This window comes from Athene cunicularia (genome assembly GCF_003259725.1).
Source record: "Athene cunicularia isolate RWA chromosome 27 unlocalized genomic scaffold, athCun1 chr27_part1, whole genome shotgun sequence".
Classification (NCBI taxonomy): Eukaryota; Metazoa; Chordata; class Aves; order Strigiformes; family Strigidae; genus Athene; species Athene cunicularia.
In genome coordinates, this window is record NW_020799138.1 from 1287969 (window position 1) to 1305267 (window position 17299).

Consider the following 17299-nt stretch of genomic DNA (forward strand, 5'->3'; position numbering starts at 1 on the left):
GCTGCTGCAGCACCCGTTACCACGTCAACCTTCAGCGGAGGAAGAAAACGGGCCAGCTCGGCTCCCCCCTCCCCGCCTCATCCGCCCGACCCCGGCTCCCTTCGCTGCCTTTTGTCTGGGCCGCCAGCGAGGACTCGACGCGCCAACAGCTCCCGACCTGGGGCAGCTCCCAGGGCCGAAGCGCCTTTCCCTGGGCACGGACGCAGCCCCACGCGCGCCGGGGGGGCCGTGTCGGTACCAGGGTACAGGTACCGTGGGTGAATCACCCCTTCGGCGGGTTCTGGGGAGGAGCAAACAGCCAGACAACACTCCCCATGCCCCACTGTTTTCAGCCCCCAAAGAGGATAAAAATCTCCTCTCTCCCCCAGTCCCAGAGAGGTGAAACCCCTCAACAAGATCTCTGCCAGGTAAGGAAGAGCCTCCCCACCCTGCCTGGGGCAGCTTCAGGGGGAAAGAGGGTGATTTGTCAAGTCGAGTTCAACCTCCACTAGTAAAACCCGAGGCCCCTTAGGGCAGCTGTTGATAATGAGCCGCTTTCAGGAGCGGGGCCGGAGCCGCTGGGAGCGGAGAGCGGGTCCTCAGCACGCAGCCTGCGCCACGCGGGGGATGCCGGAGCCCGCTGCTGAGCTCTGCCGGGGACGGGAGGCGGCCGCAGCACTGGCGCATCAGCAACAAACTGCTTTTACCTTCAGGTCCGTGTTGAGAATCCAGATGAAGGTGCAGACCCTGGGGTTGCTGGGACATTTCAGTACGATGAATCCTCCGGGCCCGTTCTCACCCCTGCGGGGAATCAAGAGCGCACAGTCAGAGCCGGAGCCGGCTGAAAAGCCGTTTGGTTTTGTTTTGGGTTTTGTTTTATGTTTTTTTTTTTTAGCGCTCTGGGGTGCGCCGCGTCAATCCTGCGCTAGTTCCTGCAGCAGCAGCCACCCCCTGCGCCTGGCAGCGAGGCCGAGCGCCCAGCAGGGCAGGAGCAGATGCGCAGAGCACCCGGGAAGGGACCTGCTTTGGCTGCGGGCACACGAGCGAGCGCGGCGGGGCAGGTTTCCCACAGGTGCCTTGGCAGCGGCGGTGCCAGGGCCGCCGGCTGAGAAGCTGCCTCTGCCTCCGGACCGTGCCAGCCCCGCCGACGCTTCGCCGCGGGGAAGGTTTCCGAGGCACAACCCCCGTGGAAATGGGTGCAAACAAGAGGTCCCAGGAAAAGGCGAGCGGCCAGGGAAACCCTGGGCGGCCAGGACAGGCTCGGCGCAGGGAGCCCTGTCGCTGCAGCCCCCAGATCCTTCCTCGCACCATCTGATCCGTCTCAGAGAGAAGAGCTGTGCTCACACACACAGCCCAAATACAGATTTCCCTTCCCTGTTCAGGAACATGCTATTTTTGCTGCATACATTTGTAAAAAGATTTTTCTAGGCCCTGAAGTCCCCGGCACTTAAATAGACTGAGGCAGCTATAACGGCTCTGAGTTAAAATGTCAATTACTTTAACCAGATTATTAGGAAAAACAAAGTCAGTGCGTGAATTGGCACAGCTGGGCCCCAGGCACCGGAGCAGACAGTAACAAGGAGTCCTTGTTTGATGAAACTAACCCCGCTGAGATCCATCACCAGCCGGGCAAAGCTGTCCCTTCGGAAGGGGAGAGGCCAGGGACCTGCCGACACTCTGGGAGCTCGTCCATCCTGACGCAGCTCGTTTCGCCCACGGGACCATCTCCCAGTGTCCTCAGCCTTTAAAGTCAGTAAGCGACTGGCTTACGAGAAGCAAAAGGCATGTGAGAAGCTCAGAGCGAGCCACAGTCAGCTGTTTACTGCCCCTCAGAAATGGCAGCTGGCCCTGTTTGGGAATTAACTGTTACATAAACAGGATGCGGCCCGGGTTGGGGTTTGTGCTGTTACTGGTCGGCACCTCCACTCCCCTGAGCTGGGAAACGCCCGAGCAACGCTGAACAGCACGGAGAGTTTCTTTAACAAAGGAAGAAGAACAAGGGAAGCAAGGTTTAGTTCCACAAATAGATTAGCTTCCTGCAAACGCTGCCAGGAAGACAGCAGGGTTTTCATTTAAGTGGCTCTTTGCCCTAAGCTTAAGCAAAGCGTGTGTGTCAGATACCAGCTAAAAAAAAAAAAAAAATTAAAAAAAAAAAAATCAAACCTGCCTCTTACCTGACATACTTGGAGAGCGGAGGCTTGAGGCTGTGCGTGGTCGACATCCCTGAGGAAATGTACCTGTCTCTTCTCCTCTCGATCCGGCGCACGTTCACGAAATCCCTAAGCAAAGAAATAAAGAAATGGCACCGGCCGCTCTAGACCGCGCGCGGGACTTTGGAGGAGCAGCTCCGGCAGAGACACAGCCCACAGGGACAAAGCCCAGCACCCCACTGTTAGGGGAAGAGCAACCCAGGCAGATTTTGAGCTCTGAGGCTCCTGCCAGAAACATCTGGAGGAGGTTTAGGGGCTCCTTGACTTTGGGAGTGTGACCTGCACAGGCAGCCCTGCCCCGCCGACACCGGGAGCTCCCGGGCAGGGAAGGGGGCAGAGCTGGGGTGGGGGGGGAGCAGAGTGCTCTCACCACAGGCAGAGGCTTCTCTCCGTGTTCTAGGAGAGCGTTCAGGGGCTCAGCACAAACGAGACAGTGGAATAAACTGACCTTGGGGAGACAACACCGCCTGCAGCCCCAGCTGCCACGTCGTAGGAGATGATCGTGTTGTCTTCAACCCGCTGCAAGATCTGGGGAGGGGGCGGGAGGGGGGAAAATGAATAAAAAGAAGAGAGATTTCCTCAGACCGTGCCTGCAGGTCACAGTTGCCAACAGCTGGACCCTCCCCTAAAACAGCAGTAGGATTCAAAGCAACCAGAGTGTCTGATCCGGGGCCGAGGGGGACGAGCCCCTTGGCAGCGGGCGCACAGGTCTGTCCCCTGCTCTGCGACTGGTGCCTCCGCCTTTCCGGGGGCGCAGCCTTTGCCTCCGGATCCCCGCCACGGCAATGGCACAAACCCCACCAAGCAAAAGCAGGTTTGGCTCAGCTGCTGGCCCGTCTCCCTGCCCACCTCATGGGCTTTTGGATGGGCACACGCATGCAGCTGGCTACCGCGGAGCATTCGGATCGTACGGATGAGCGGCGGAGATTTAACGCCTCGGTGACTCGGATCCAGCTAAGCTCCAGTAGGGCCTGGGCACCGCCGACAGCCGGTGTTGGACTGGGAAGCTCCAACTCTCCGCTCCAAGGAGCTCCTGTGATTAAGCCATCTTTGTCCGGCACGCTCACCTGGCAAGCTGCCACTGTTCTGTTCCACAGGATCATCTTCTCAGGCTGGAGAATAACCTCCTGGTAAACTGTTTCAGCAGAGCACTGCAGGAAAGCCTGAGGACAGAGCCAGAGCAGTTAGCCAGTCCCCCCGCTCCACTTTGCTAAGATTATTTTTAAGGAACGCAGGGCAGCTCACAAAGAACAACTGGAATAACACAGGAGGGGAGCAAAGCCACGGCTGTCACCCCCCTGCCACGGTGCTGTTGCTCCAGGGGGGGCCTGGAGGGCACACGGGGAGTCGGAGAGCAGACCTCAGGCTTCAGCAGTCGCTGAAGTGCTGCCTGACGTCCCTGCTGCTGGAAGAGAGAGCAAGTGTCTGTCTGTAACACGGCCAGACAGACAGACCTCGGGGCTGGCTCCTCTCCCACCCTCACCTCACTTTTATCAGCGGTTCTGCTGCCTGCGTGATTGCTTCGGGAAGTTGCTGAAAAGCCCTTTCTGAGCTCCAGCACAGACAAGATTCATTTCTCCACGTCCCGGTGGGACGGGGGATCTTTGGAGGCAAACGGTTAATGCAGTAAAGTGGGACTATCCAGCTTTTCCTCGCGGATACAGAGCTGCTCCATTGGCAGCTCCTGCCAGCGAGGCAACATATGCACTGGAACAAAGAAAAGCCACCGCAGCACCAATGCTTCATTAAAGCATGGTTTACAGCCAAGCCACTCCAGCGAGGGCACGGAGCAAGGCACTTCCGAGCAGCTCTTCTCCATGCCAGGCAGCAGCAGACGCACGCTCAGCCCTGGTCTTGCTGGCAATTAGTTCCAATTAGCCTCCTTGGTCAGATTAGTCCTAGATGCTGGGGTTGGAAGCGAGTCTTGCAGTCACCTGCTCCCACTTCTACCAGCGGAGACTGGGGCCCAGCATATTTGCTGGGGAGTTTGTCTGCCAGCCAAGGGGCTTTCCTGGAGAGATTCCCTAGAGCGCGCTGAGCAGTTCATCTGTCTCGAGCAAAGAGAGCGTGCTCTGCTGCCTGACCTGTCCTGCCAGGGCCAGGAGGGGTGTGAAAGCTGAGTTGGGGCTCCCAGCAGAGCTGTCGCTCCTCGCCCAAACCACGCAGCCTAAGGAAGTGATCCGGGAAGGGTCTTACCTTTAAAATAAAGGTCTTGCCGTGGAAAGGTATTTCAAAAGTGTAAACAACGTCCCCAAAGTCCTGTGCGAGAAATAAGAAAGTCACGTTTATGTTAGCAAAAGGGAGAGCTTCTGTCTGGGGTAAAGTCAGCTGCAAACGCTGCGGCTGCAGGAGCCGTCCCGCCTCGCGGCGGCGTCCCGAGGGACCCTCTCCAGCCCTCACACGTTCCCCCCCCGGCCCTGGCCCCCCGACGGTGACCCCAGCACGTGAACCGCACCGGACACGTTTCAGACGCACACACGCACAAATTTCCATCAACAAAACAATATCCAGAGCGGCAGCAGGGATGAGACAGAAAAAGAAACCGCCCCGTGCCAGCCTGCAAACTCCACGTCAAGGTCAAATTCTCTTTGTAGCAAGCTACCAGCACCAGGGTAAGGGAAAGGGGCGAGTTTGCCAACACTGCTGGTGTTACCTACATCTGAGAAGAGGTTCCCTGGGGGGGTTAGGGATGGACAGATGATAACCTTTCATCATTAGCTCTGTGTTAAACTCTGATTAGTCTATTTAAATCCATCCCCCTTTGGATAAAGAAAACAATCTGCCCAGCTAGTTTGGCATCAGACAATGGATCACTTGACAGGGGAATTTTAAACACCAGATGAGACTGCAGTTTGCAGGACTCTCACCCCAATCGTGTTGCGAGCCCACAAGCAGAAAGCAAGGCTGGGTTTAGAGGGCAGAGAGGCTGCCCCTTTCTCTCCAGCCTTCAGAGAGAGGAAGGGGCTCTAGGTACCCCAGAAAACTCTCCTGCAGTTCAGGGAATGAACCAGCACGGTGAGGAATGAAGCAGAGCAGGGTCTGCTTTGCCTTTGTGTGCCTCTGTGCGGGGCACAAGGGGCAGCCAGAGCCCTTTGGCAAAGCCACCATGGAAAGATGTAAGGAAGAAACACATTCCTGATTTACACTCCAGCACCCACAAGGTCCCTGACCTGGGGAAGGGGGGGACATAAACAGCTTTGAGGGTGGCAGGAGCAGGTCGTGCCCCACTTTGCTGCTCCCAGGTGGGCCAAAGGTGGCCAGAAAGGTGTGGCCTCCCAAAGGTGAGCCGCCCGCCCCTGCCCGCCCGCCGTCCAGAGGGAGGAGTGATGGGCTCTCTCCTGTCAAACAAGAAGGCAATTAAACGTCTAATTAAATAAGAGGGGATTTTACATTTAACTGAACTGGAATAGATTCCTAATTCAATCAGGTAATTGTAACGCTTGTTAATTTTTCATGTCGCAAGGAGGTTTCAAAAGCCTCATTTGTCCTCCCGTTTTTGCTAAGCCATCCGTGCTCTCTGCCGCCAGCGCTGCCCGGCAGGTGGGGCGGGGGGGACACTTGCATTGTTTTTCTCGAACTTCCAGTTCTCCTCCTGGGCGAGGATTTGGTCCACAACCTCCATGGCGTCTTTGCCTTGTCGGACATACTCCTTCTCCTAGGAGGGGAGGGAGCATTTCATTAGCTGGGTTTGCAGAAAGCCCGAAGCGTGTGCACAAGGCTGGCGAACCCCCCTCCCAGGGCTGGCAGAGGGAAGGGGGATATCTCCCATCACCACACTGCAGAAATCTCTTAATTTGGGTCACAGAGGCCTCATTTTGGAGCTCAAAGTCACGCTCCCCGCCCTGGCTTGTATCCACACACCAGCTGCGGCTACCAGCGAGTCTCCCGCCTTAACGTGAGGGTTTCCAGCAGGCAAAGGGTGATGGGATGCGCGGAGCTTCCTTCTGTGGAGGTGCCAGAGCTGGGGCTGAACGGCAGCAGAACCGCTCAGAAAAGAGCAGAAAGCAGCTTGTGCCCAAGCCGGGCTTGGGGGAGGCGAAGCCCCACGAGCCACAGTTCAGTGGAGACGGTGGAGGCGATGCCCACGGTACGTGACCCTCTAACCAGGGACTGGAGAGGGGAGAGGGACAGGCAGAGCTGGAATCTCAGCCCTGTGGGACGCTGCAGGGGAGAGCATATGGCCCTGGCAAGGGTTTCCGTGTTGGGTGTTGCCCAAAGGACCCCCCTCCTGTGGCCGTCACGGTGCCACCGGTCCCAGGGCACACGGGGAACGGCCTGGTGCCGAGGGACACCCAGAGCTCCTCGGCCACACGTCCCCAGAACAGAAGGCTGGGAAGTGAGGTCCAGCACCCCGACAGGGCCCGCAGGATTGTCAGAGACCCTGGATCAGCCTGAAGGCACCGGGCAGGGTCAGCCGGCCGGGGGCCACGCTGCCTCTGCTTACCTGAGCTGTCAGCGCCTTCCTCCCTGCGCCTTCCTCGTCCGACTCGTTGTCCGAGCCTAGGGGGGAACGCACCCAATTAACACACAGGTGATGAAGACCCCGCTTGCACCATCTCCCTGGGAGCTTCTCGTGGGGGACAGACAGCGTCCGACGGGAAGGGCTGTGAGGAAGGAGGACCCCGACACAGCCCAGGCCCTGTCTCCCCAAACGCCTGCGTGGCCGAGCAGGAGCAGGGTGTCAGCGACACCCAGACAGCGGCTCCGGGTGACGTCTCCTCACTCCCGAGCTGGGGAGGTGTCCGGAGCCAGCACGAGGCAGTGTCACAGCACAGGGGCACGCTGCCAGCCCTTATCCTCACCTGCTTGTGGCAACTTGCCCCCGTGCCCTCATCCCGAGGGCAGCATTTTTCCGAGTACTTCAGCCACAGTTAAGAGCATTTAATCCCCAAACCTCAAAAGGCTCCAGTTTCCCACAGAGCTGCAGGCAGGAGCGCGGGGCTGAGCCCAGCCGTGCCCTCCCTGCCCGGGCACAGCACGAGGAGAGGGGAGCCCGCTGTGCAGCGCGGGTTCTTGGAGGCTCTGCCACCCGCCAAGGCCCGGGATAACGAGATGGAGCTCGGGGAGGAGGCGACTGCGGAGGTGAGGAGACCCAGGAGGAACAGTGCGGGGAAGCGAGGGGGGAGAGCACATCTTACCTGCGAAGGACTCTGGTGGGGAGTAGAACTGCCCCTCGGAAAGGGCCCCGGGGTAGAGCAGGGAGCTGCGGGAGGCCACGGCCTGGGCTGCCAGGTACCCTGCGAACCAGAGCACGGGGTTTTACACCCGCAGCAACCAGGGGGTCCCAGGGCGCCCACCCCATCCACCCTCCCAGCCACTTGCTTCCAGATACAGCCGGTCTTTTCGCACTGGCACCAGCCAGCCCACAAGCTTTTCAGCTCCTATTGCCTCATCTTTTGTTTCAGACATTTTATCTGCATGGAGATCAATGGGCTCTTCTGCCTGTCAAATCCAAAGGCGATTAAGCATCTAATTAAATAAGAGCTTCCCCTGGAAGCAATTTGGAACCTGAGCCTAATCCAATAGAGGCATTAAACACTTGATCATTTTTCATCTTAAAGCCTCCTTGCAAGACCCAAACATCCCCTGGTGTTTTCCAGTCAGTCGGTGCATTTCTGATCAAGCCCTGCTTGACAAACACCCCTTGGTTTACGTGCTGTCAGCTAAGCCCGGGAGAGCGACAAACTCCTTTTCCCGCTCTAGGATCAGGCAGCCGTGCCAGTCCAGGCCGAGCACCTACTCCCTAGAAGGCCCTCTGGAAGTTACAGCCACCCGGCACTGCAGGGTAATTTGTAAAGCATTAGGTCAAACTCAACCTCTATTTAGTCTTGACCTCAGCGACCGGAGGCTGTAAAATTTCACACAGCGTAACTCACGCCGCGCCCCCGTAACGCGTCTGCGACTGAAGGAATCCTCCCCGAAAGGTCTCCAGCCCAGATCTGAAGACAGATATCCAGAGACGGAGAGTCCAACAGCCCGCCTGGCATCTGTCCCACTGTTTCAAAACATTTTCTCCGATGTGGAGGTGAGCTCTGTTTCCAACACGTCTGGCTTCAGGATCCAGGCATTGGGGAATCTGGCATGTTTTCCTCCACTCAATTAAAAGATGCTTTTTATAATCTGGTATTTTCTTCCCCTGAAGGGACTTATATACCATAACAGAATTGAGTCAGGCACTTACCATCACAGCCAGCCTAGAGATCACTTCTCTATAAATGTCAGATCTGTCAAGGTGCTGCCAAAGCAGCAGAAACCCCAGGCCTGGTACTCTCATCTGCCAACTCCTACCAGAGGGGAGCAAAATACTCACATCGTTCCTCTTCTGCTTCCTGAGTTAGGACTTTAAAATCCAGGAACCAAGTCTCCAGCCAAGCAATGACAAACGAGACGATAGGAAGTAAATAGCCGAAAGCCCCTTTGGTCAGAAGCTGCGTGGAAGAAAGCAGAAACCACAGGGAGTTTACACAAACGGGAAAACAGCAGCATCAAGCAATCACAAAGCAATCCCCTGTGAGCCCAAGGAAACCAACCTCGGAGAGGATGACCTTCACAATCAGGAAGGCACTGGATACCAACGTAGTGACCTGAAAAATAAACGTACGTATCTCAGATCCCTGCAAAGTCCAGGCAGAGAGGGAAAACTTAAAAACAGGAAAGCAAAAATTGCCTTCTTACCGCTATGACCCACCAGTGGCGCAGCTTTACGACTGCATAGGCCAGCAGCAACACAAAAAACCGAAAGAAAGCCAAGACCTTTAAAAACAAAAAGCCATCGACACTAGTCACTGCCCTTGTCCCTCTGCCAGGTGCTGGGAGGACACAGAATGGGGCCAGCCCCCGAGGAGCTCGCTGTCCCAACAGTCGGGGTCAAGGCTGTGACCTGCCCAATTCCACAGAGCCAGGCGAGGGGCAAGGCTGCAGGGAGACCCCAGCTCCCCCCCACCAAGCACCCAGATCCTCCCTGCCCAGCCTTCAGCCGTGCCACCCCCTCCAGCTCCAAAGCTGTTTCCTCACCTGCAGCAAGCCTGGGATACTCACAAATATATCAAAGAAAGAGGTTTTGAAATTGTAATTGATGATTTCGTTCTTCAAGTTCTTCTGAATGCCATCCTTGGTCTGAAGGGGAGACAGGAAAGCGGAAAGCTATTGAGTGCACTGATAAGAAACTAATGGTAGAAAGAAACCGGCCAAGCGGTGCCCGGAGGTTCCCGCCAGGTCAGGTTATGCACCAGGCATACAAATGCCTGCAGCAGGCAGGACCCCGGGAGGATACAACAGCCCATTTTACCCTCGGTTTCACACCGAGGAGCACGAGCCGGGGAGCCAGAGCAGCACGAAGGTACATTAAAACTTCTACGTGGGGGCTTTCCAACGCCGAGAAGCCGCTCCTCTGGCTCAGCACATCCGGCACCACCGGATCTCAACGCTCACAGCCTAAAGCGCTCGGTCGGACACCACCTCCCACTCATGCTCACCTCTTCCCTGCGTGGCTTCAGGTGACAGACTTCAGCTGTACGGGAGGGGAGGTGGAAAAAAAATTGAAAAAAAACACAGGAAAATGCTTCTCTAGCACCTTCAGTAACGCACTGAACAAAGTGTCTCCAGCTGGACAATCAAAACATCTCCCCCGCAGGGCTCTCAGGGGGTCACTGAGCAAGCTGGAGGAATTTAAACTGCCATCGTCCTCGTGCAAAGCACCGAGGGGTCCCCTCTCCCTTCTTCCAGGCCAGCTGGCTTCCCAGGGCTCACAGCAAGGCCGAGCTGCCCTCCAGGAAACCCAACGGAGGAAGTCAACCAGCGGGTTCAAACGTACTGGCAAAGGGGACGAGGGAGGAGAGGAGGACAAGGGACAGGCACAGAGAGACTGCAAGGAAATCTGAAAGAGGCAGAACCGCTTTCTGGGATATCGTAGGGGAGCACGGAAAAAGCTCACAGAAGAGCTCTCTCTCTTGCCTCACCCCGAGACAATCTGGGGCCTGACAGCCCTGGTACTTTTGACACCATAAATCCTGCTCCCGGGAGCCTGGAATCGCTGTTTATGAGGAAGCGAATGGCTCAGGTAACTGGAACAAATGCTTCACCTTTAGGCTATTGGTTTGAACGCAGCCCAGCTGGCCTGGAAGCTGGTATAGGCTGACAGCTGTTTGATGATCTGTGAGAAACAAGTTGGTGGATCTCAGGCCAGTTCTTGGCAGGCTGGTGTCCTGGCACCCTCTTGTCAGACAGTCCAAGGACAGAAGAGGCAGCCACCGGGAAGCGGTCCCTCTAGGTCAGGGCTGGTGCTTAACATTCAGGGAGAGGGGGGCAAAGCAGTTCTGCACTATTGCTTTATCTGATCCGCGGCTCCAGGACTCGTGCCAGGCAGCTTTGCTGAGCCGCCACGGAAAGCCTCTTCCCCACGCTGCTATGAGATGCTGCAGGAGGAACGCGACACGGGGCAGGATTATGGTTTCTGGGAGGTGTTTTCAGTTTAAATACAGGCCACTGCCATGGACGGGGAAGAAGAACCATCTGAGGCATCTCTCTGAGAGCACCAAGCTCGCAGAATTACAGCTTGCAGGCAACAGACATTTAACGAGGGACAATTTGCTCAGCTTATCTTGCAGCAAAGGAAACAGTTTGATAAAAAAAGCATTAGTCATGATATAAAATCGTTGCTCTTCATAACTAGGCAAATAAGCTGTCCTAATAGCTTTAAATATGCAGCATCTCAGCTCGGGGCCCAAATATCAGCAGTTAGTCACTCATTAATGGCTACCTGCAAGACCTGGGCTCAGAATCACCCTGGTGACCGTGCTGGCAGCTTAGCTCCCCGGGGGCTGGATTTTTTTTTTTTTTTGGATTTGTAGACAGCACATCTTCAGACAGCCCAGTGAACAGGGACACGAGCAGGAGGCCGGGGTCCCAGCCAGGCATGCAGGACACCATCAGCAGCACTGGAATGCTGGCAGAGAGGGGCTTTTTCCCAGGCTGGGGGGAGCAGGGGTCTCTTCAGGCTCTCGACACTGCACGGCCGGCCCGCAGCGGGCAGGGTGAGGGAGCTGCTGGCCACGACAATCTGTTAAGTGCAGCCACCCAGGAGATAAACAGGGCAGAGATAAGAGCCGCTAAGTGAGCGCAGGATCTAGTGCTGATAAATAAAGGCCAGACACCGGCAGGGCCGCGCGCAGAAGCGCCGGGGTCTGTCTGTTCATCTGGCCTCTCGGGAGGACATGTAGTACCCTAAACCCGTCGTCACCACAGCAGAAACCAGTCAGGACCAGTTCAGGAAAAACCAAACCAAAGTACAGCCCAGGGAAAAACTTGGACCCGATGGGGCTGAGGTAAATAAACTGGATTTCCCTGGTCATTGCAACAGTCGACACACTGAGTAAACACAGCAGCCTGCAGAGGTGTGGCAGCCACTTCGGAGAGGACCAAAGCCCTCGTGTTCCCCTTCACTAGTCCCCCCTGAGCAGCACCTCCAGCTCTTGGAAGCTGAGATTAGTGTCAGTACGCCAGGACCAAAGCTCAAAGCCCCTTCCGTCTTTGCCCAACAGCTGGGCGGGCGAGAGGAGGGTCCGCTCATCCCACCCCGCTCTTCTGAGAACAAGACGCTGCGCAGCTGGCAGCTGCCTGGCAAACACAGCGAGCGGCTTCACTTAAGGCAAGGGGAGCAGGAGAGAATTTTGGCCAACGGCTCAACCTGGCGATTCCAGGGGCTCCAGATCTTGTTACACGACAACACAGAGCACTCCACGTGACGGCGTTAACAGCCCTGGAGAGCCACAAGAGAGCCCGGCTGCAGGAAACGAGCTGGACTTTAGTTTACACTAAGAGCAGCGCCTTCTCGGCCAGCACAAATCACCAGAGCGCTGGGAAGAACAAACAAAAGACTTGGGCCAAGACTTCTGAAACAGAGCAATTAACGCAGAGGGAACTGCGTTAAAAAAGCACAACTTACAAGGGCAAAGGCTCCACGGATCTGCTTCCCCCGACTTACATTCAATTCGATTATCCACAATAAAGAGATGAAGAGCAGGTCGAAGGTGACGAAGAGGCAGAAGGTCCTCCTCACGTCCGAGATGGCTTTCCTCTTCTCCGGCGAGAAGTAGCAGTAGGGGGAGAAGCCCTGGCTCTGGGAGAACGAGGTGCTGATGGACGCGATGGCTGGGAGGCTTCGTTCCAGGTCGTGCTGCAGGTCTGTCGGTTTGCTCATCCTCGGCCCAAGCCACTTGGGTCCTACGTCGAGCAGGGCAACATCTGCCAAGTCAGTGCGTCACCTGTGGGGAGACACAAAGGGCACCCTCAGGCCTCGGGTCTCTGGATACCCCTTCTCCTCTGCCCCTCTAAAGGTAAATCTTCCTGTTCCCAAATGAGATCCTGTCTGTTTGATACAGTTCTGGAGGGAAAACTGGCTTTTGGGCTGGCAAAGAGCCTCCCTCTCTGAAGCGAAGACACCCAGGGCTCACCCCAGCACTGCCCCATCCCACCCTGGCACTTCACGTTCACCAGCACAGGCAGAGACTTTCCTTCCCTCGTGCTCACTGCAGGGAAGGAAGAATCAGCTGCGGAAGGCTCAGAGGCACAGGGGGTCACCAGAAAGTGTCCCCAGGACCCAGCGGCAGCCACCCAGAACACACTCGCAGCACGGCCAGCCGAGCTGGTGGCTACAGCCAGCGGTCGGAGCAGCAGATGGCAAACCCCCCAGAGGAGCCATGGCAGCAGGAACATGGGCCTGAGGGTGTTTCCGTGGAGGCCCCTGCTCCGAAAAGGAGCATGCCCCGGGACCCCGGAGCCACCCCGAGCTGCAGCAGGCTCCCCGCAGGGGCGCGGAGGCAAAGCTCCCGGGAGCTCCGTGTTTTGCATGAGACAAACCACCAAACCTCGGGAGCCCGTCACCCCGTCGGATCCCATCCCGCAGGCCGAGGGAGGAGCCGGCTCACTGCAGGAGCAGGACGCTGGGTTCCACGCCCGACTGCGGCCAAGCGGGGCAGCGGGATGGCAGCAGGGGCCAGCGTTGCTCTCCGGCCCGGCCGCGGCGGCTGGCAGTGCCGGGCACACAACCCCGGCGCGAGCGAGGTGTTGAGGTCTGAAGGCTGTTTTCACACAGCTCGTGCCAACCATTGTATTAAAATTTTTCCTCTCCGTCAGCACCGCACAAGGAGGCCACTATGTTAATGCCCCGTGCAACTAAAACACGCTGGAGACAAACAAGGAAAGAGGATGCCAAAACAGGTCAGCCCAGGGATCTGCCAGTCCCTGGCTCCGCCACCTCCGAGTCACCCATGGCAAAGGCGCAGCTACAAACTCCTCTGCAAAACACTCCTGCTCGAGGACATTTGGCCTCCAAAAAAAGCAGATTCTTTGCTGCGTTAGCTACTGCCCCAGCAGTTCTGCATCTCTAGGATCTGAGTGAGGTTCTCTGTCTACAATAGATCATGCCTGCAACATCCGAGGAAAAACACCCTGAGAGCGCACCCAGACCTGTGGGAAGGGGCGGCCCACGGGGCACACAAAGCCAGGGGTGCTGCCGAGCCCCACCGGGCACTGAGGCAACTGCCAGAGCTGAGCAAAACCTGATTTGGGGCGATTTGGGATCCCTGCACCAGCAGCTTCTGCATTCCAGCCCCTGGGGAGCAGCAGGGCTGGAAAGGGAACAAAGCTGGACTCCTGTCAAGTCCCTGTTAGTCTCTCTCGGAGGCACTTCGGAAGGAGCTGGAAGACTTGTCACTTTGGATCAGCCGCAACGACCACAGCCCCTCGCTGCTCCGAGCGAGGGACCCGTCTCAAACTGAGAAAAGTTAAAGACATCTGTGAGCGCTAAATAATACATCACCTCATGCACGGGCTGCCTCCTCCTCTACGGCAGGGTGTCACCGCCTCCTTCCCTCAAACACCACTTTGCACTTAGGCAGCCCCCCGCAACTTTCACAGCGCTTTAAAATCACCCTGCGAGAGTCGCTGGCCCCGCTCCCCCAACACCGAGGGGGCCACGGCAGAGCCTGGGACACGGCAGAGAGCGGCCGCCGCTGCGAGCCCTCACAAAGCTCAGCCAGCCTAAACCCACCCGTGCCTAAAGCCCAGCCTTCCCGGCCAGGTTTAACACAGCTCCATTAGCACGCCCATCCCAAAACAACCAGCAATAACCAATTTCTGGGAAAGAACCAGCGACAAGGGCTTTACCTCAAGCACTGTGGGACAGAGCAGGGTTTGGCAGAAATATTTTAAGCCCAGATGAGGCCCCTCGCCCGGGACCGCTCCCTCAGGCAGGAGAAAGCCCAGAGCAGAAAGAGCAGGGGCTGGATCTGAGCACGTAGAAATGTGCCTTTTTCTGGGTGACAGATAAATTATTGAGCACCCCGGTGTTGTATTATGCATTCAGACATCCTCCGCAGCGTGAGCCACACCGGCTGCCGAGCCACGAGCCGCTTTCGGGGGCTCTCGAGCAGCGCAGCCCCGACAGCCAACACTACAGGGGAAGCACGAGTGGCACACGCTGCCCAGAGGGACACCCCGGGTGACACTGACGCAGCCCGAAGAGGCACCAGCACTGGGGACCCCTCAGAGCTTTTCTGGTTTAAAAAAAAAAAAACAAACCAAAAAAACAAAAAGGGGAGGGAGCTCTCAAGACTCTGAGGAAAGATTTGGTTTCTTTTTGCTGGTGCAACCTCCTGTTTTGAGGACGAAGCAGGAGGTGAGAGGTGCAAGGACGAAAGGCGATGCTGCCGTCAGCAGCGAGCCCGCAAATCCCAGCGGGAAGCAAACGTTGAGCAGGGGTGCCCCGAGACAACACCAACAACTAACGCCCAGCGAACTCCATGCGGCAGAACACCCGCAGCCCAGCCCAGCCCCAACTGGCACCAAAACGGACCCCGGGCCTGTGCCAAGGCCCAGCCCGGCCCTGTGAAAGGCCAGAGCAGCCCCTGCAAAGCTCCAGCGTCACCCTCCCCAGTGTCACTCCCACCCCAGTGTCACCCTTTTCCACTCTCAGCTTTCAGATTCAAATCACAAGCTTCTCATTAGCACATGTTTGCATGTTAATGACATGTCTTACAGTAAGAAGCCTTTCCATCTTGTGACATTGCTTCTCCTTTCCTCCCGCGCCCCCGACTTCCTATTAATGTGTCTTCTCAGCTCACATGACGACTTCAACAGCTAATTCTCATGTCACCTCTTCTGAGAGTTGCAGCCTTTGCACCAAACGCTGCACCAGGAGCGAGAACATCTGGAGAGCGTGAAGGACGGGGCCTTTTAGAGACACCGACCGCGGGTGTTTCACCAGACGCTAACACGCGTCCGAGCTCCCTAGCGGGGAGAGGTGCTTTTAAAACAAAAACCGTAAATATTAAGTCAGACACTAAACCTCACTCCAAAAAAACCCCATGAAATGATCCAAAGACTTCAGCAAACCACTGGACAGGCCCCGTCACACTCACAGGGCCGAGACCGTTTGGTTTCTGAGCGTGCCCAGACGTTGCCGTGATCCCGCAGCAAGGCCACAGCGCGGAGCTCTGCAGCGAGCTGTCCTTGTGCCGACCTGCAGCTTTCCCTAAAGCATCTTCCAGGGCTAATCCCAGCCCATATCTACGCTCAGAAAGGTCACCCTGCCAGGCACCTTACGTGCTGGCTCCCGGCAGCGCCGGTGGCACGAGGGACGGTGAGCAGAGGCAGCACACTTGACAGGCAGCGGCCGCGGTAAATCAGAACAACGAGGGGCACCGGGACTGAGGCTTCAGGCTGTCCGTGAAGAGCCACTTGCTCAAAAAAACAGGAGCCGCCACTGCCTGGCCACAGAGACCCCTGGGGAGCCTGTCCCCTCCCCAGCACCGCAGGTGGAAAGGGGGAAACTCCAAGAGCCGCATTCCCCCGGAGCTAGCGCGGCAGCCCAGCCCTGGCCATTCCCGATCCCGTTGCCCCAGTCCTGGGGAAGCAGCTCCTGGTGCACAGGGGCCCGGGAAACAGGCAGTGCTCAGCCGCCGCTGCTCCGAGGGCTCTATGCGTGCGGGGAGCGACCTGCAACCCCCTGGGGAAGTGCCGCTGCGCGCCAAGGGCTGAGCCAGCCCCGGGGCCTGGTCCTGCCTCTCCCCGCAGGCAAAGGCGTCCCCGGGGCTCCTCAGAGCCAAGCTGGGTGCTGCCTCCCCCCAGCTGACCCCTCTCTACACTCAACGTGAGCCGCAGCCCCCCCAACCCACACCTCCACCCCGCGCACCCTCCTCGTTAGCACTTTGCAGCACCACACCAATTTTCAGCAGGCTTCGGTGGCAACGTGGTTGCCTGAACCCCCAGTTGGCACCAGCTGAGAGTTGGGGCCCAGCCCCTCTCCCATCCACCCCTCAGGGTGCCCTTGGTGGGTGTCAGCCCCCCCAGCTCGAGGGGGCAGCGAGAGGCAAAGCCTGCCTGAACATTTGGGTGGGCTCCTGTCCCCGAGAGCCGCTGCAGGACCCTCCTGGCAGCATCTGCTGTCCCCGTGCTGTGACAAAACCTCAGCCAGGTCTCGCCCGGTCCCACGCGCCCGCTGCTGGGTTTGGGGACGTGGAGCTGGACCTTAAACGCCCGGGGTGGGAGAGGCTTCACCTGCCTCACAGCAAGAGGAGGGTCTCTGGCAGAGGGCCGCGATGGCCACCAGCCTCACGGAGCGTTGTCCTTCCTCACACCTCAGCCCCACGCTCGAGCCCGCCAGGCGATCGGTCCCTCACAGGAGGGGGACAAAGCTCGGGGTCCCTGCGGAACCCCCGGACCCGAATCGGCGAGGCCGTGTCTGTGATAACAGCGCTACCAGGAACCTCCAAACCCAGAGCAGCCCCCCCAAGCCACCACGGGCTGCAGACAACAGTTCTAGGAGCACCAGGATCGCCGCGGGATATTCCCGATGGTGCCGTCCAGGCCGGTGTTTGCCGAGGGCGGAGCAACCCCCGGACCCTCGACAGCCCCTCCACACCCCAACAACCCCTCGGGGGTCCTGTCCCCGGGCAGGAGCCGATCCCTCCTCTCCGGAGGTGCCGCGAGTTTCCCAGTGCTCGTCCTCATAAAAGCACCCGAGGTCCCCGCAGCTTTGTCACAGCGATGAGCGAGGGGCGAAGCTTCCATCCGCCCGTATCTCCGGTGCCGTGAGCTCCTCGGCGATCGAT

General features: G+C 57.8%; 1 protein-coding gene across 3 annotated transcripts; it reads right to left on the minus strand.

Annotated features, from left to right (window-relative positions):
- Positions 1-6: 6 nt before the first annotated feature.
- STARD3 (StAR related lipid transfer domain containing 3) lies at positions 7-15481 on the minus strand. Of its 3 annotated transcripts, XM_026864799.1 has the most exons (14): positions 15226-15481; positions 12172-12451; positions 9228-9305; positions 8865-8942; positions 8720-8773; positions 8500-8617; positions 7328-7426; positions 6634-6689; positions 5752-5844; positions 4386-4448; positions 3257-3352; positions 2638-2717; positions 2154-2258; positions 7-780 (listed from the first exon to the last, which is right to left on the minus strand). In XM_026864799.1, exons 2-14 carry the CDS (start codon positions 12385-12387, stop codon positions 666-668), a joined length of 1251 nt encoding a protein of 416 aa, XP_026720600.1. In that variant the 5' UTR covers positions 12388-12451; positions 15226-15481; the 3' UTR covers positions 7-665. The 3 variants fall into 3 exon arrangements, with proteins under 3 accessions (XP_026720600.1, XP_026720599.1, XP_026720601.1); XM_026864798.1 differs by lacking the exon at positions 15226-15481 and having other exon boundaries at positions 12172-13548; XM_026864800.1 differs by lacking the exons at positions 8865-8942; positions 15226-15481 and having other exon boundaries at positions 12172-13548.
- Between the last annotated feature and the right edge of the window lie 1818 nt (positions 15482-17299).